We start from the raw sequence: 19,612 nt of genomic DNA, 5'->3' as shown, positions 1-19,612 counted from the left end.
AACAGAATGGGAAAATCCCCTCCCTTGATTGTCATCTTTCCTAACCTCAGAATACATGCTGCCCGTAAAACTAGGGTATAAAGTTCCTACTTTACAGCCCTGGCAAGGCACCAACATAGCATGTCTCTTGATTAAAGTGGCATATGGCACAGAGCCTTTTTCTCACTAATGATGCAATTGTCTTTCCTTACATCTCTCTTTGGCTTCAGTTAATGTCTGTGGAAAGAGGCTTGCATTGAGCAGAATCAGACCCAGGAAGTGTGGGATAGGTTCTTGTCTCACTTGAGGGAATTTAGTGTGAATTACTAGCATAAATGAGAGGAAGAGCCAAAGGTGTGAAAATCTTATAGCCCAATTAATACATCAGTTTTACTAAATTTTCCCACCAATAATGAGGACAGGACAATGCTTGAATAAGTATCAGAAATTTATGTAAAACAATGTCTTCTAATTACCGTTTTTTTTCTGTTTAATGACAGGTTGAAGCTGTTTATTACTTTGCTGTGGGGGATGTTCCAGTGGACACAAAGCAGCTACTCCTTGAGAAGGTTTCAGATGGCTCCTGTCCAGTCAACACAGTGTCTTTCAATGCCAGGGAAGATGAAACAATTATTTTTCTGAAGGAGTTGAGCCGTTTGACCTCTGGCAGGTATGACAAAGAAGGACAGTAAAGATTTCAGTATTCATGAAATGGTATTGGGACATACCTGAGTATAATCCATGAGGAAAATGAGACAAAGCTGTTCAGTAAGTGATCTGGGGATATGGAAATAGTCTTAAGAGATATGACTAGAAGGCAAGCCCTACTTAAACAGTCCAGCTTTTTTTCTGCTTATGTTCTCACTGGCTTTCAGAAAAGCTATTCTCTTTTTAAGTCCAAAATCATCGGCTATCTGCCTCTGTCTTGAAGTCTGGAAAAAACTGTTCAGGGGAAATGGTCACAACATAAACTTAAGTTTTTGTTGTGTTTCTTTGTACATTATTACAAAGCATTATGTTACTATGCACAAGCAGCAGGAAAAGATCTAGAGTTTTGTTGGGTGAAGTGCCGTAGAGACATGTACTGAAAAGGAGGTGCCTAAATGGGCAGCTCATGGAATAACAGAAAAATGACGGGGTGTTATTCTTCTGGTTGTGTGGAAAAGCAGCTCTGTAATGTGCTCTCTAGCATCCTTTTCATATGGTTGGTGGATATTAATCTATTCCACATGGATCTTTGTCTGCTTTATCCTGGGAATCAGCCATGTGGTGAGAATCAGCCTTCAGTAGAAATGAATAAGATGACTTAAATCTTGATTCTGTTATCAAAATAAGGAAAACAAATGAACAAATACAAAACCCACAAGACCAAACTCATGCTTAACAGCAAGAAGGCAGTAGGAATCAGTAGGTGTTTCTCTGCCTAACGGAAGTCACCATACAGTTACAGACTTGTGAATTTGCTGCTAGCTTTTTTCTGTTTCACTGTTGTTTGTGCAAGAGTGGGAAGCTCTCCAACAGTAGAAATCTCCCAAATGACAGCAGAGCAATTGGTAAGATGGCAGCTGCTTAGCTCTTTTATAGCCATCTGTGTTTAGAAATAGCTTTTAGGAGATGGGAGCGTCTGCCAAAAACAAGAATGGGAAAGTGTTGCGTTTGCTGTGGTCTGATGTGTGTTTAAAATAATTGTGGTCATTTAGAAGCATGGTACCTCTGTGGTACCAGGTACATTGCCAGTCACTATCTCTCATTTTCTTTTGGCAGTGTTTATACCTTCTTTTTTAAAGGAAAGTGAGTGTTTCTTGCATGGTGTAGACAGAGGCACAAAGGGTTGTGGCAGGGAGCTGAGAGGAATTTTTTTTGTTTGATACTATTCTCACTGTCATTTTTTTGCACGAGTCTAACTTTCGTGCAGACTTACAAGGCCTGTTAATAACTTGCTGGTGGATAGTTGCCCAACAACTGTATATAAGTTTAAGTCAGCTTTCCCACAGGAACAGCCAAGTTAATGGGCTTTTCATGCCTTGAACCTGTTTCTAGTGTACTTGTATTTTAGAAATGCATGTTTTTCCTTCTCTGAGAGCTTCCCTGTTTTGACAATGAGGATAAATGAAGTCTGCTTGTCATCCTGATTTGTATGTCCATAATGAAATAAATGTTCCTGCTAGGCTTTCAGCTGGGAGGATAATCTGATGAAAAGGTGTTAGTGTCATCTCAGACATCTCAAATTACATGCCTGCTCAGCCTCTTAAAAGCATTAATTAAAAATAGATTTCCAGGAAATTGAAAAGTAAGGTGCTTTGCAGTTAGTAATATCAAAAAGGAAGAATATTCTACATGAGAAGACTTCAGAAAGTACATAAATGTATATTAAAAGTTTGAAAATAAGAATAATCTTTGTAGTTGAAGCTTTAGATATAATTCTGTAGTTGTGTGCATGAAAAACATCTCTTTAAAAATTGAGAAATATTTATGTATTTTGTGTACTGGTTGAAACTAATTTTGTACTGGTTGAAACTAATTTTGTATTACAGATTCCATGCTTTTGCTGAGAAGAAGAACTGTAGAGATGCTACTGGACCTGCACTAAAATATGAAGAGGATAGAAAAAGATTAACTGCCCTGAACTCTGGAAAAGTAAAAGGGCAAATGCCACAAGGTAGACAATATAAACCCCAAGATTACACTGATATTATCAGAAAGATATCAGAACAGAAATGTAGTTTAGTAATTTGATGAGTGTAAAATCAAAAGAAACCTGTAGGTGTGGGTGGGGTGAGGACAGGACTGCTCTGGAAATGTAAATTCTCTGTGTGGGAAGGAGAGGGCAAGGAAAGGAGAAAAATGAAGAGACTAGAAGATGTGCATGTGAGAATGAAAGATAAGTGGAAAAAAAGAAGATAATTTATTTAGAAATATGAAGAATGGTACTTGTGTGCTTGTGCCAGTGACTTTGTGGAAATGTATGGAGAAATAGTTAAAAGGAAGAGGAATAGTGTGGCAGACCATATGATAAACAGCCAACATAAATATAGGCCAGGTTCATCGTTAATATAAGAGGATTAAATCAACGTGAGGTTTACTTCCTTGTCCCAAGAATTTGTCACAAAGACAGGCAAAAAGCACAGTAAAGTGACCTTAGAGAAAACAGTGCAAAGTGGTGGTGGGAGGCCTGATAGAAAAAATACCAGGAGGAAACAACCAAAATAAACAATTTCATTGGTGGGTGGAGCTGGGCAGAAAGCTCAATGTGTTTCATATTAGTCACAGTGCTACTTCCTCTGAGTAAATCTTAAGTGGGGGACTGGACTGTGGTTTCAGCCAGGGTGGGAGGAGAGGGGCTTGTGATGTGAAGTGAGGCTTTGTGAGTCAAATCTGATGTCTTTCTCAGCAGGTGAGTAAAAAAAAAATTCTTTTAGGCATCAGGAATTGTAAGATGTCTTTATTCTAGTAGCTCAAAACACCTACCCCTACTCTCCCTTTTTGCTGGGGGCATTAGTGTTGCCCCAAAGGTAGAACAATGTTATCCTCACTGTTAGGGAATGTATGGCATAAGGTGGATTTGGTGTCTCATGTAAGGCTGTTTGTCGATCTTGGACTGACTGGCCCATATTTGGGTTGTAATCAAGTTTCTTGCATACTAACCTATCCTTCACTAGGACCATGATTATAACAGCACAAGAGAAAGAACCATTGTGGGGGGACAGAAATAAAGTAGTGAGGTGTCACCTGCTTTTTTGAGTTGTGAAGGGACACTCATGCCTCACCCATGCAGAGTTTAGAAATCAACAGCAGAGTCTACTTCAAAACGCTGTCGTTTCATACTAATGCAGAGCAGTATAATGATTGCCTTCAGACTGGTGTGAGTGCTTTCTTGCTGTACCACATTTGGGGGTGTGCATGAGGGGAGCTGCCTCCCTCTTCCCCTGGGGCAGTCAGCCTGCTTCAATAGATGAGCCTGGAGCTCCTGTATGACTGAAAGTACTTCCTCACCACTGTTTCTAAAGCTGAAAGCTGAATAGCTTTAATCGCTCAAAAGGGCAGTAGTCCCCTTGAAGTGCATTGTCGGTTGGGTCTTATTGCTATTATGGCAGCCAATTGGAGTGTTTCAGTCATATGCAGAATTTTAAGTCGTTTCAGAAAAGAGAACACATTGAAGACATTATTCTGGTCTATGTCTGATTTCTCTTGTTTCAGAGACTCCTTCAAGGGTGTAGTAATAGGGCAATAAAAATAAAAGTGTCGATTACTCACTAATGGTCTCTGAAACTGGTTCTTGGGCATGTGGCATAAACTATGCAAGGAAATAAATAGAGAATGAACCAGACATTTAATCCTTCAAATGTGGTGTTTCTAAAAACTAAAGGGAGGCACAGGAATATTTTGATTATGTTCCATTTTTCACCACAAATGCAACAGCTGGAGGCTGAAACTCATAATGATGTTATATGGACTGGAAAAGCTGTTTTAACGACATCTTATAGTTTCAGGGTATCCACTGAATATCAGCATTTTGCAAATACTGGATATCTTTATGTTTATTCCTTTTCATCTGCTTAACAAAATAAGTCAGAACTATTTAAAATTTTAGATAAGAGCTCAATTCTCCCCTCTTTTGCATCTTGAGCAGACATTTAGAAAGCAAGTGTGATAAACTGACAATTTTTTACACTCTTTTTGAGTGGGTGCTCAAGATCAAAACAGGTGTAACTCATTAAAGAATTAGGGTCCTTATGATGGCAGCCTCAGATTTACTTCTGGCAGAGAAATGCTTTTACATAAAGCCTTATTTCACCAATGTGATTATAGCTCCTCATTCAGCACTAATTTTCCTGTTATCACTTCTGCCTACATTCTTTGTGCAGTTTGTTTATCTGCAAAAATCTGTAGAATGAAGTGATCTTGTTATGTAGTTAAAATTATAAGTGGAAAGGAGGTGACATTTAAGTTGGACCTTGAAGGCATAGAGGGCAAGGAATGGTGGAAGCTGTGGAGAAAAGATGTCTTTCTGGAAAAGGGCACATTTGTGTCATCTGCTTGGAGTAACAGGGCAATAACTGCTACATAATGCTTGAAAAGTAGTGGTGCTTTGAACTAGATCCTAAAATGAATAGAGAGTCCTCAGTGGCTGACACAGAAACAGTAAATTTCTGTGTAGTGGTTTCTCTGTGGTGGAATAGATGAGCTGGCATGTGGAGAGAACATGCAAATGGACTGAAATCAGGATTTTACTGATCTGATAAATCCAAAGTGTCTGACCTCCTTGTGAGCAATATAAGGCTCTGTTCTTAGATGTGCTTGATTTTGCACATTTAGAGAAACTTGATAGGGAATATTTTACATTGTTGTGTGTAAAAAGGAAAGCATAAGAGTGTCATTCTCCTGTATGACATTGAAGTCAATGAATTCTGCACTGTTTATGTACACTGATGTGAGAAAGATTGATCCCTCCCTTTGGAGAGCCAGAATAATGACTGAAGAGTAGCTACGTTGCATGGAAGCTGTCGCAAAGATCATTGCCTCTGCTTTTTTCTTGTGTGAGCTTTGTCTAGTCTTAGCAGCCTAACCTTGGCCTGGCAAATCTCTTTGCTAATATGTAGAGAGTGATGCAGAAGCTGTTCTGTGGTACCACATGGGATACAAAGTTCATTTGCTTTGTCCATTTGCCCAGTGGAAAAGGGGCAGGATTGGGCTGCAGTGAGTTTCAGTGCTCTTTGATCTGGCAGGTATGCAGGTCAAAGCTGTGGACTACCCTCTTATGTTTCTTTGTGCCTTCATTCATCCCCCTCTAAGTGGAGATTTTAAAAATCAATGCTTAAAGGTGTATTGCTGTGTTCTGCTGCCACGTGGAGGCTGAGAAAGGGACTGGCAGTGAAGAAAATCAATTTTCCTATCTTCCCTTGCCAGCAAATTAATTTTCAAAAATATATTATTGCATTATATTTGGATTTTCTTGCTTCCATGGTTTAAGTCAGATATTCAGACAAGTAAAAAATGCTTCTGTTTTCCATTATTTGCTTTTGCTATTGGTATTTGCTTCCTGTTTCAAAGATATTGTAGAGATTTTGGATATATTGTAGGGTTTTTGTTGGGTTACTTTTTGTTTTTTTAAAAGCAGGATTCTTTCATTAGCAATATGGAAATCAAATCGGTTACGGTGACTTGTCAAACTGGATAAGTTTGTTTGTGGATAGGTACATGTGGAAAAGCTGCCTCTTTTGAGATTGTCTGCCAGTTAACTGGGAAATGGAAATGAGGACAGTTATGAGTTTCCATGTACGTGTGCAAGTGTGGTTGTGTTTTTGCTTAGGTCTAACATCTTGCTTCTCAGTTCACGGGTGTCAGCAAAATGCTTCTGCCCCTTGCCACAGGCTCTCCCCGCAACCTTTCTCATCCTCTTCCTCTTTTCTAGGCCCTCCCTTCTCCAGAGCAGAAACACCTTTACCTGCAGGCAGGGCTTTCTGGGAACATTACCCAGGATGAGGTGCTCTGCAGGGTCAGGGTGGCTCTGGGGAGAGCCAAGGGAAGCTGACTGTGCTTGGCACAGGCTGACATGTGCAGCAGGCTGTTCAGGTCAGTCCCCTAGAGTGTGCGCCTGGTGGCCACCCTCCTGCCATTGCAGTGGGATGGGTTTTGAATCAGAACTGGGGCATCCCCAGCGGTCTGGCTCTTACACTGCCACCCAGAGCAGCTGGGAAAGTGTTTCATGGCAAGGGGAGCCAGGAGGGCCCTTTCTCTCCCTGGATAAAATAATTTTTTAAGACAAGATTATTCCTGGGACATGAGTGCCTGAATGTGTACAAGAGGTAGTGGCTTGGAATGGTTGGGAATTGCACACTTCAGAACAGTGACGTTCTTTAGTTGGTGGTCCCTAAAAAATGGCATACCTGAAGTGTGAGCAGAGGGAATTTAAACAAAGTGTTGTGCATGCTTACTTGGTCATTTACCAGAGATGTGCTTTGAGGGGTGGGCCACAGCTAAGAGCCACATCTGGAAGATCTTATGCCTTGCATGTAGGTTTTGATTTTCGGGGTTCCGTTTTGAAAGACAGGCCACTCCCTAGCTCTAGGGGAAAAGAGGCTGAAGCAGAGGTGCTTCTGAGCGTCCTGTGTAGAGAGAGAAAGCTGCTGTGGATATCACTGCTTGCAAGCTTCTCTCCCATTTGAATCCAGGGAAAATGTCAGAAAAAAAGGTTTTAAGCAGCTGGAATTTCACAGGCAGTTCTTGGTGCCTGCATTTGTCCTGTGTAGCAAGTGACATCAAGCACACTTGCTTTGAAAGGGCATGCTGTGCTGCAAGCATAAATGAGGACAAAATATCTTCTCATGTAATACCAATTCAATTAATCTATCCAATGTAACAATGATCCTTTAAAAGTGATGAGTCCAAAGCATCAATTTAAGGGGAAATGAAGCAACACAATGATATAATCATTATTGTTTTAGAGGTAAAGTACACAAATTTCTTTCAATATTTTCAAATGATTAAAAATATTCTAAAATATTTAAAATAGTCATAAAATTAAATCTGTATGACAGTAATTGACAGCTTGTGGAGGGTATCCAGATTTAGTTGGAGACAGCACCACTGAAATTATGTTCTTCACAGCCTTAAACATAGAACTGCGTTTATGTGTGGTGTGATTGCATGTGCTTGCATTTCTGGGGAGAGATTGCTTATGAAATAAAAGTTGAATTATTTCTGAAAAATTTGAGAGAATATTTTTCTTAAGTTTAACAGTTAATGATTACAGACTGAGGGTTTTTTCCTCTCTTTTGTGTTTCATGTTGTGGACTGATCTGCCTTACTGAAGCTTTTTGTGATTTAGGAAATATTGATCTTTGTTCTAATGGCTGCAGCAGTTGTTTTGAAATGCAGGAAGGTCCCAGGAGATGGCAGTGTACAATAGCACAATTCAAAATATTTGTTGGAAACTGAAAGCATTTCACAATTAAAATTGAGTTCTTATTTGTATAATTTATTATTATTATTATCATCATCATAATTTTTTAAATTATTATTATTAATTCCAGAAAGTTTATCAAACAACTGGCAGCTTACTTCAGTAGAAGTTTGCATATCTTAGCTTTCATACAGTGAACCATCACTGTATATTATCTGAACCACTGGATGATAAGATACAGTTGGCCTTGTTCAGCATTTTTATGTACAGTTCATTAATAGGCTGTGATCTTCAATAATTTGTAGTCTGTATTTGTGGTTATGATAGCTGATGATTCAGTTTCTTTTAGATCTTAATGTAATACTGCACACGGTTTCTCTGCATTGTCCAATATTGCAGTTTAAACTGAGCGTAACTTAACACATTTTTAATAGCAATCCTGTTGCTTAGATATACAAGGTGTCTCAATTTTATTTTAAGAAATAAATACTTATTTTAATTATTTTCATCATGGAAGACGTATCTGTTGAAATTAAGAAAACCTTATCTCAATTCCAGCTTTGGATCTTTCTAATTTTTTTGAAAATATAGCCTGATGGTGAAATTTTTTTGTAGCATTTGTTTATGACTGTTGATGATTGTAAGGATGAAAATTAATTTATCTTTACCAAAATTTCATTAGATAGTCATCAGGGAAAGAAAAAATTTAAATAAAATTAATCATGTACTTTAGGAAATGGAAAGACTCAAAATTGCCTTCTCTTTAAAATATCAAAACTGGGCTTACTCTTTGGAACCAAGTTTTGCAATGAAGTTCAGGGGGCAACAAGTGAATTTCATTGTGGATTTTCCTTATTATTTTCCAGGAGTGCTAAAATGTATTTGCTTCCACTGTGGGGACAATCTGTGGACAACTTTGGATGTTAGCTCCAATATACTAAACATTTGTCATATCCCGGAGCTAGGTTTGAGGTCTTTTTTTGAAGTCTATCAGAGAACAGCATTTGTCACTGCAACAGGGCCTCAAGAAAACAAGGTTTTATGGCAAAATCTGGGTATACCAATGACTTTGTTGTGATTGAGGAGTTACATGTGAAATTCTGTTCATTATTTCTTGCAGTAGCTGGTGTCTGTGAAGATGTGTTTTTGATCTGGAAGGAGCTGGAGGAAGCTAGGAGTACAGTGAGACAGGTTCAGGAAATGTTATCAGAGTCTGACCAGTCTGCTTCTCAGGAAGGTATAATTTATGTTTCTTTCAAGACAGCTACTATTATATTAATGATCAACATCTTTTTGTGAACAGTTTTGATTGCACATCAGTTTGGGGATGATTTTCTCCACAATGTCTGTATACAGGGTATAGCACCTATATGTCTATATAGCACTATAATATTATCTAAACTTAGGATTGCTTAAGACTTTCCAATACAAATATCTGTTTACTATGGCCTAAACTTGCTAAACTTTAACAGGTCAGGCTGAAACACACCATTATTAGTTTACCAGTGACTAGGTTTAGAAGTTACCTGGATTTTAGGATATGGAGATTATTTGTTGGGTTTTTTTGTGATTTCTTCCTGTCTGCCTGAAGCAGTAAATCTTCCATTTTTTCTACACAGTACTGGAGAAATACCTTATCCCTCTCCTATCACAGTCTTCTTGGGATAGGCTCCAGCCTGATAGCTAGTTCATTCCATATAAAGGGAAGAAGCAGAGAGGTTGCATTTTTGTCAAGGGTGGAGATCTGAAAACAATTCAGAATAAGTACTCTGAGAACTCCTGTCTTAAGAAACATAGAAGAACACCTACATTTGTTCATTCATCCCATAGTTTCTGCCATTATGTTTGGCCTAGAACATGACTCAATTGTTGTTCTGCGCGTATTTATTTGATTCAACCCTGTTGGAGACAGAAGCGTAGCTGGTTTCTGAAGTTCTGTTCTGGAAGGCTTTAACAAGGGACAGTGAGAAGCTACTCAGTCCTGCAAAAATGGAGATGGTCTATGTAAAGCATGTGGAAGAAAGAAAACAACAGTTTTCTTTTCAAAGTTTTGTGAGCACATTTGTGACACTTGTTGTTCTAAGGACCACAAGCAATCATAAAGCAAAGGTTTCCATACAAACAGGCTCTGATTGTGCACCTGCCCTGATGTTGGCTGATCTCTGTGTGTGTAAGGGAAGTAGATGCCTCCATAGGTTTATTTACAGGCTCAGGGTCTCACTACTGTGGTCATTGTAGCTTCATCTAAACTGAATAGACATTTATACCACCTTGGTCCACCAAAGTTAAAGTGTGACAAAATAATTTCACCCTGCTATGGGACCCACTGCCTTGTCATTTGGTTTATTGGGATAGCGATGAGTCAGTGGAGAATCCTGTATGCCATTATTTTATCTGTATTATCTGTACACTATACTGGTGTCTAGAGTTGTGCAGTGCCCTACCTTAAGATAGTCCTTAGAAAATTTGTGAAACAATATGATATTGTAGTTTGCCTTTTACTCTAAATAGCCATCTCTAAAAAGATTAATGTTAACCAACGATCTTGACTGTATTTTCAATTATATCTTCTGTTGTTTCATTTTATCAAATGAATCTCCTTGAAGTTAGGCATCTTATTCAGGAATACTTTCTGGCATTTTGTAATTCAACTATTAAGAAAATTTGTTTTATATGTTGATCTTCTCACTATTGTCTTTGCTCCCTGTCTTCTGTAGTTTTTTTTTTTTTCTAATTACAAAGGAATTTGTTGCAGCAAGTTTTCTGATAAGAAAAAACCCTACAGCCAGAGTATAGACTATTAAAAATCACTCAGAAATATCTGTTCACTCCAGTGCTATCAGAGCAAGTAGAACAAGTTTGTCATTTTTGATTCCAGTATCAGAGTCTTGATTTGAAAATAGCTTATCCAAAATGAACCATATTTTACAGGAGATTTTGTTTGTTTATTTTCTTTATTAGCAAACAAAGGTGATCATCCCTTATCAAAAGATATAACTGACAAATATTTGACTTCTGAGAAGTGGTTGCAGAAGTATGGCTTGAAAGCTCAGAAGCTCACACTGTACGAGGCACTTGCTGATAGTGTTTTTCGCCATGTAGATGGACCTGTTGACATAAAAACTAAACCAGAAGATGAATGTTCACAAACTGATGCTGTGAGTGTTGTTCATTTTCCCTCATATCCTATGAGTTGTTTGTTTTTTCTTTTAAAGCTTGAAAACTTGGTTGATGGATAAATTGATAATATAGTGTACAGCATTGTTGTTGGTATTATTTGTTAAAATCAGATTATTAATTATTGAGACAGAATAAGAATGTCTCAAAGAGCTTTTTGAGAATGACTGCTTTAAGGACTCGCTGGTTCACATTCTAAAAGGAGCAATGAGAACTGGCTTAAGCAATGCCTTGGTTTTCTTTGTATTTCTGTGGGGCAAAGAATTCTTGTTATGTTTAGAGGATGTGTTCATCTCAGATGCTGCACTGTCCTCTAGTTCCTTAAGAAAATTTGGATTAATTTGTCTTCTATTTGTTTTTCTCAAGCTTTACCATTGACTGTTTGGTGAGCTTCTGTTTTTTGCTAGCTGAGAGAATAAAACCACTTTGTATTGAATCTTTCTAGGAGCAAATTCTGTGAACACTATATCCCATGTTTATTTCTTCTCCTGTTCATGTGCAACAAGCATGCATCTTTGAAGTTTGTTTCCCACATATTAAATGCACTGCAAAATAATATGTTTTCCACATGAAATGTGTTCTTTTTTGGAGGAGACAAAGAGGAAGATAATTCATGCAAGATACTGTGACAAGTTTGTACATACCCTCTGGAAAGATGGATCTGTAGTTCATGTATATGTTACAACAGAAAAGTATAAGCAGTATGAAAAGAAAATGAGGACAGCTCTCAGACAAATGGAAGAAAGGTTTGTGTTCTTTCACATAAAATCCGTTTGATCACTTTACATGAGCATTGAAAAGTTTGACATATACTATCATAATAAGTTGAAGTGGTTGGTAAACTGACAGCAGCAGTACTAAGCCAAAAGTCTATTTTAAATCAGAATCTTTTATGTTAGGTTTCTTAGTAGCCATAGAAGAAAACTGATAAAGAGTTTGAACTTCTTTTCTTCTGAAACACAGGTGTGAAAGTCAGTCAGCCCATTTTTGAATTACTGCTAAACGTGCCAAAAAGTATTGGGACTATAAGGTGGCAGTCAACTTCAAGAATCATGAATAAACTTAGTAAACATTCATCCTGTGTACCTAGGATCCCTTGTGACACCAAGAAGCACAGCTTGGCTTGTGCCTGTACTGAGGGTGGTTGTCTGCCCTTTTTGCAGTTTTGTATTGAAGACAAATTTGAACAATCTAGATTAGAGTCAGGGCATGAGCTATTAAGTAATGCACATGATCAGAAGTTCACTGCCCAAACTAGCTGCCTAATTTACATTTCTGCAGCCATATGGACACTTAGGTTTTGTATGACATCTACAAAATAGTAGGAAGTCTAAGGAAAACATGTTGTAGAACAGAAAAAAATAAATGTTGCCTTCTGGTTTGTGTATTAGGACAACAGGATGCCTCACTGAAAAAAGCATGATGCAAAGCTTCATTTTATTGGTGAATTTTTAATTTTATTGCTCCTTCTCTACCGAAAATATAATAATCTGATTATATTTAGCAAGGTCAAACAGAATTTTGTTATTCCTTCTAGTTTATCTTCATCTTAGTGTATTTAGGATAGCATTTACATACTGTCAAAGGAAAATTTGAGATAAACAGTTTTAGTGAGTATGAATTTTTGAAATCCAAGTCAATATTGCTGTTTTGTTTCATTTGAATGTTAAAAAGTCTTGGTAGACCTCATGAAACACTTTGGGTGAAATAACTAATGACAAAATATCTATCAGTAGCTACTGTAGCAGTATCCTTATATTTCCATGATATAATTTTTCTGAAACCTTCTGTGGAGATGAATATTTTTCCCAGGGCCATGATGCTTGTGTGTTAAATGTCTCTGTTTCAGGGTAGATGAGTATTTTATAACTCTCAAGGGAAATCAGATTTGGACTTGCTGCATCCATTACTGAGGAAATGTGCAGAGCAGTATGTATGCATGCATTTAACTGGCTGGCACATTCCAGTCCCGTTTAAAATGTAAATTGAACTCTGTATTTAAGGCTCAAGGTCCACAAACCATTGAAGCATCTGTGTTATATTAAGGCTTTTCAAAGTGCTTAAGTTCCTTGGAGAAGAGAATTTAGTATAGGCTTAAAGGATTTACTGAAATGAATCTGGAAAATAGCTACAGGGGCCATAGTTATACCACTTGTTACATGTTGCTTTCATGTTGGATTTCTGAGCCCAAACTACTTGATAACTGATACCTGCTGTATTGTTATCTACTGAAATAAAAAACTAATAAAAACCTAATAAAAACCAATAAAAACCTAAAAATGTCTTGTGGTGTAGGGACAGGGAACTGATTCATCAAGGGCTTCTGACAATGACTACTAACAGATGCTTTGGGAAAGAGAATAAGAAGTACAGCAGTGACAAAAAGATCCTACCTTTCAGATTCTGATACACAGAGCTCCAAAGGTTACAGAACAGGTTTTGATACTTTTTTCCTCCCCCAGGATTAAGTGGCTTCAACAAGGAAGCAGAGGGCTTTTTGGGAATGTGTTTGAAGATGATGTCTATATTCTTATTGATACATCCCAGTCTATGAACAACAAGCTGCCACTAGTGAAGGAAAAAATATTTCAGCTAATGCAGGTATCATAAAGGGATGACTCTGAAGGCTGAGGAGCATTTTAGAGTAAACTGATCTTTTCTGGATGGTTGTTACTCTACTTTTTTGTTTATTTTATAAAAAAAGTTTTTCAAAACCAGCAGCTTTATAAAAATATTAAGATTTTTCTTCAAGTGCTCATTTTTTTTTAGTTAGGAATTTATATTTTCCCCTCATTTATACAACTATTTGAAAAAAGTTAGAGAAAATATTAAAAATTAAAAAGGTTTAAGTAGTTCTTTCCGTCAAGCCACCTCCCTTCTAAAAAAAAGATAAACAAAAAACCCCCAAATTGAAAACAAGCTATGCAATGAAACACCTTTTGGCATTTTCATTTTTACTTTTAAGCAGTGTTATCCAATTCCATTGGCTTGTTGTGATTTGTTATGCATGTACTAGATTCAGTTTCATACTCCTACAATAGAGAGTGTAGAATGTTTTGAACTTCCTTGCATCTTACAGCGACTCAGCACTTTGCACAGGAACTGGCAAAGTGCAGGAGTACCTCAAAAGCTGTGAGTGCTGGGAGACACACCTAAGAAAGTATTTTCTTGTCTAGTTTTAGAGGTCTACAATGATGTCACCTAGGCCTACATTAATATTTCAGAGATACGCTTAATTTTAAATTTCTTTAGTCCAAGGAGAAGTAACTGAGATGAAAATTCAGTCTGGCATTGATAGCAATCATTGGTAGGACTAAAAAAATTAAAACTATAGCAGAGAGGTTTTTGAGCTAAGTGCTTAAGTCATAGGACATAATATCTTGTGGTCCTCTAAGCAGATCAGCACTAGAAATATATTAGATACTGTGCCAGAAGGTTTCACAGGAAGCTACACAAAAATAATGATGAAAGGGAGGCAAAGACTTCAGGCTCTGAAAGTTTGTCCTCACTTGCACAAATCTTCCCTAACGTAAAACTTCTGTGCAAAAGTAGCTTCAGCAAATTCTTGATTTTCTCCTGCTGTCTTAGTTCTCCTTTCCAGTGCTCTTGATATGATTCTTGTTCTCCTCCTCTAAATTATATCTTACTTTATTTCTGATTTCAATTTCCTCTGGTAAGCAGGGACAATCTCTTTCCACTGATCATATCTGGTTTCTTCTCTCTCTACACATTTGCTGTTTAAATTGTTTGAGAAGTACGAATATATGGAGACTTACTTTGGGAATTTCAAGCAATCTTAATAGCTGCTGCAAACAATAAATGTCTCTGGTTTTATATGTCTCTCTGGACACCATAACTTTTATATATGTTAAAATAATTTATTGCAATCTTATAATTAATTATATAATAATTAAAATAGTTGCTATTACTCAGTATTTCAGGATACAAGTATTCTTTCTTTTAATAGTAGGTAAAATTCAGATGATGTCTCTTGCAGGAACAACTGAGACACAAGAAGAGATTTAACTTTGTGAAATTTAGTGCCCAAGCAGTGGCATGGCAGGAGAAACTTGTTGAAGTTAATGAGGAAAATTTGCAAGATGCTTGGCTTTGGATAAAAGGGCTTGAGGTAATATGGCAGCTAATTATTACAAAGAGTTTGTAATAAAATGTGTTTGTTTCTTTGTTTTTTCTAAGTTGTGTATGTTTCTCCACTTTCTGTATGGCTAGGGTGATTTTGCATAGACTAAGTCTTTGACTTGATTAAGCTGACAATATAGATGATGGATAAAATTAAGTAGATCTGAATACAATGTGTTTGTTAGATCATAATCCTTTAACAAAGAACATGTTTATGAAATTATATTAATTCAACTTGCAGCTTCCTATGTTTAGTAGCCAAAATGTGAGCATTGGCCAATTTGAATTCCATAGGAATCCTGTAATCACTCAGATCCTGCATTTAAATTTGTCATTCTTGCTCCAAGGCTGCTGCGTGGATGAGAGCTGTTGCTGGCTAACTTACAGCTCAGAGGTGGTACAGAAGATCAAAGCCAGCAAACTGGACTAGCATTTCTAGTCCCTTTTGATGGATAGACAGCCAACTTTAGGTGCCATAGAAACATGAGGACAATCATACTCAGACCAAACATCTGTCTACCCAGTATTTGCTTTCTGACAGTGGCCAAAATCTGAGTGTTTTTCCCTGAAAAAAAGTAGAACTGCTTGTAGTGAGTCACAGTCATCCACCAGATTGTAACTATCAGGAGTTTTAGGACCACTTAATATGAAAACTGTGGACAGCAATGTTATGCACACAGGACTAAAAATCAGTCACGCAAAGTTATAGAGACATCCTACATTATGTTTTCTAGCACAAACGCTCATGTTCATGTAATAAAACTCCTTAGCGTTATGACAACTCTTCTTCAGATTTAATATGAAATTCCTGGGGATGAGGCAATTGGGTAAGCAGCATAATACCTTTGAGACTATAAAGCAAGATCAATAACTTAGTATTCTCAGAAAGCAGTAACAGACCAACACACAGAGAAAAGGAAGTATTAGTGTGGCCTCCCTAAGCAGCTGAACACTGAGCTTATTTAGCCTTATTTTGCTGCCCTCTTTGAGGCTTGAAAACTTGTCTCTGTTTAAGTCATGTATGTTGTACACCATCATGAAAGTTCAATAATACTTTGAACTGCCATATTTTGATACCATCTTGTATATGCATTAGTGAATGGCCTTTCCCATAATTATTCATAAAACTGTGAAATTTTATTTATAAATTTCATTATAAGTTCAAATCTAGGTATCTGAAATGGAATAGGAAATGGGACAAGAACAGGCTACTTTCTTTCAGAGATGACATGTGCTGCTGACCCTTTACCTCTTTTAAGCAGGTATAAGTCTGAGATCAAAAAGCTGGCTTTACAGTGAAGGTGAAATGAACAGAGGATTGCTCTGGAATCTTATTCTGAGTAGATCTGTTGATCCCATTTTATGCTTTTTGATCCCAAGATTATGAATAAGTAAGCTGAGCTATAAGCAGTAAATAACTGCTCCTTAAAAATTCTTTAGATGTGATAACATTTAAAATTTTAGTGGTAGTACTGTTATATAGTTGAAATATGTCATTGTTGTTTAAACACTGATAAAACTGGTGTTTATTTTTAACAGTAGCATCTGAGACACGTAAAATGAACAGCTTTAACCATAAGGTACAGGATTATTTTCTGCACATCATCAGCATCCACCCTATGTTCTGATGATTTAAAAAGAAGTGAAGGAAGCTGTTTTGTTTTAAATCAGTTTGGCCAATTTAAATCAGTTCAGCCAGTTTACACTGTATCACTTGGATAATGAGTGATGTGTCTAAAACTTTAAAATTACTAAAACATCAGGAGTATTAGGTAAATTTAACAACTTTGGCTAGTTCTTTCTTACAAGTTAGTACTGATAAGGATTGCTTGTGAGTCAGAAGATAAGATAATTAAGTAGATGAGCTATTCACATTGCCTGGCCCATACACTCTTATGCAGCCATACAGAGTAACTGTCTGAATGCACCTTTTATTCCATTTCACCTGATTTCCTTTGCCCTGGTGGGAAGGACTGGAAGAAATTTTAACACAGTTCATAGGACTGAAGAAGTAATGCTATCTCTTTGCATACTTTTGCATGTGTGGGTCAATGTTAGATATTTACATTTATCTTCTGTTATATATGTGGATGCTGAATCTCTTCTTACACTGCTACAATCCTCACTGCCCTCCAGAACAGTACTCAGGTGTTATATAAGCATAAAACAGACTCTTATCTTTTTAGGGGTTTTGCTTTGGTTCCATTAAAAGACTAAAATTTGATGAAATGGTTTTTCATACTGGTAAACCTTACATGTACCTTTTGTTTGGAAGGTTTTGTACACAATGTTTGAAAGGTGGATAGTTGAAGATATGAAATGTAGGACTTAGGTTTCTAGGCCATGAAATGCATGTCACTGAATTTAGTGTAAAAAGAAGAAAGGCAGATCATGATCTCTAAGTATGTGAATGACATAGGAAAAGTGCTAATATTAGTGCAATGAAATTTTTAGTGAGCACAACATTAGTTTGCTGGGCATGTTTTGTTGCTATAGCTAACTTTTTTGCACTAAAATATAAATGATACTTACAATAATGTGTGAAGGGGGTAAATGGGAGATAGTCTGGAAAAATATGTTTGTAAAACCAAGAACTCCTTTACCAGTTTTGGTGAAATAAAACTGTGCAATTCTTTTGAGCAACTTTTCAACTGTTAGCTTAAGTAAAATATGTATTTCAAGGGAGTGTGATGAGTTAGGAAGCAGGAGCATCAGTGGTAAAAAGAGAATGAAGAGAATGCATTTTGTGTCTTACATCTTCCTATCTGTTTATAGCTTTAGTGATTGCTTTTACTTGTACAGCTCAGATTGCTGCTGCCAGCATTTTATTTCTGTGTGTTTGCATAAGTACTGAATACCAATCTGGTACCAATTTATTTTACTTTGATACTTGCTTAGCTTTTGTTAGCTACATGGCATAAATGATTTCACCATTTTATTAGTCATTTTGGTTCTATAGTATCCCTTAAATCAGTATACTGTCATTATGAATTTAAGAACAGAGGCAAAAAATTGTTTGTGTTTATAGCTATTTCTTGGTCTTTTTCTCTTTGGTTTCTTAGGTTGGAAGTTCCACAAATACACTCAAAGCTCTCCAGATGGCTCTTGCTGATACTGACACTCAGGCTATTTATCTCTTGACTGATGGGAGACCTGACCAGGTATTTCAAAATGAGAAAACAGAAAATGCAGAAAAGAGATGTCAGCAATTGGAATTATGAGATGGATGTCATGCCTGCAGTGCTGAGTGTTGTGGAGTCTCTTGGATGTTTATTGGCATTGTTTCACAGTTTTTCTAGCTAAGAGCATAAATTAATATTTTACCAAAGAATAATTTGGCTTCATGTACAATTCATATTCTTATTGTTAATATTTTTATTAAGGTCAAAATTAGTGAATAAGTGACTTCTTTTTGTTAATAATGTATTTTATACCTTTTTAACAGTTAAATAAAGGAAATGGCTGATATTACCTTTCAGTATTAAAGTTCAACCAACACAACAATTATATTGCAAACATTGCTTAATTTGTCAAGATTTTTAAGTATTTTGAACAACTGAAATGTTGTCAGAATTTAGAGAACTGAGTCAATAATTTTTTTCTACCAGATCCTTCAGTATTTTTGGAGACGGATGATCTACTTTTTCACCTAATTTTTATTTCTTTATGGGAGGAGGAAACTAGCTTTCCTATTTTCTCAGCCCCTACTTTGTTTCCTAGTATTAACTCAACTCTGAACTAATTTGGTTTCTTCAAAAGATCCACACTCATATACTTCCAAAAATATTTTTATATAAATTCAGTGATATTAAACACTTATGTAGTTTAATTTCCTAAACGCTAATAATTTATTTTAAAACTTCAGAAACAAAGAGTACTGACTATATTACAATTTACATCATGTGCCTTATTGCACTTATCAGTCTTTCAAACTCAGTTTTAAATTAACTTATTTAGCTAATTTCTGATGGAAATAGCAACCTTTATAAAGTGGATGCTTTTAACTGATCTATATCTGTCTCTGAGCAACAGAACTACAGATTAAATTCTTACAAATTCTCCATATTTTGATAAATATGTTTCTAGATGCCACATTTTTAACATAAGTTTTTTTGATTTTCAGCCCCCCCAGATAATTTTGGCTGAAGTCCAACTTCACTGTAAAATTCCCATCCATACTGTATCCTTCAACTATGATGATATAGAAGCCAATAAATTTTTGTATGAACTATCTACTAAAACAGATGGACGGTTTCATTATTACAACATTTATTTGAGTGATCCTGATACTACAGAGTTTATTGTTGTGAGTATCTGAAAATAAATAGATTTGCTGCTTCATGCTACTTTGAAGAACCACATGACTTGCATTACTGGGATTTCATATTACAGTAGATTACTAAAAAAGAGAGG

General features: G+C 36.5%; 1 protein-coding gene across 13 annotated transcripts in view; it reads left to right on the top strand.

Annotated features, from left to right (window-relative positions):
* The window catches only part of VWA3B (von Willebrand factor A domain containing 3B), a 66,534-nt gene that overhangs the window by 23,924 nt on the left and 22,998 nt on the right, over window positions 1-19,612 (top strand). For 11 of the 13 annotated variants that reach the window (XM_085557510.1, XM_085557522.1, XM_085557491.1 and 8 more), the window contains 9 exons: window positions 480-649; window positions 2,514-2,638; window positions 9,003-9,119; window positions 10,844-11,040; window positions 11,651-11,805; window positions 13,522-13,660; window positions 15,057-15,188; window positions 18,262-18,360; window positions 19,323-19,505. In XM_085557510.1, the coding sequence (XP_085413636.1) occupies window positions 480-649; window positions 2,514-2,638; window positions 9,003-9,119; window positions 10,844-11,040; window positions 11,651-11,805; window positions 13,522-13,660; window positions 15,057-15,188; window positions 18,262-18,360; window positions 19,323-19,505 (1,317 nt within the window). The remainder of the gene's footprint in view (window positions 1-479; window positions 650-2,513; window positions 2,639-9,002; window positions 9,120-10,843; window positions 11,041-11,650; window positions 11,806-13,521; window positions 13,661-15,056; window positions 15,189-18,261; window positions 18,361-19,322; window positions 19,506-19,612) is intronic. The other 2 variants (XM_085557519.1, XM_085557535.1) reach the window with 2 other exon arrangements.

This window comes from Lonchura striata, chromosome 1, assembly GCF_050655825.1.
Source record: "Lonchura striata isolate lonStrDom1 chromosome 1, ASM5065582v1, whole genome shotgun sequence".
In the NCBI taxonomy this organism is placed as follows: Eukaryota; Metazoa; Chordata; class Aves; order Passeriformes; family Estrildidae; genus Lonchura; species Lonchura striata.
The sequence above is the reverse complement of the archived record's forward strand: the minus strand, read 5'-3'. Positions and strand labels throughout refer to the sequence as shown.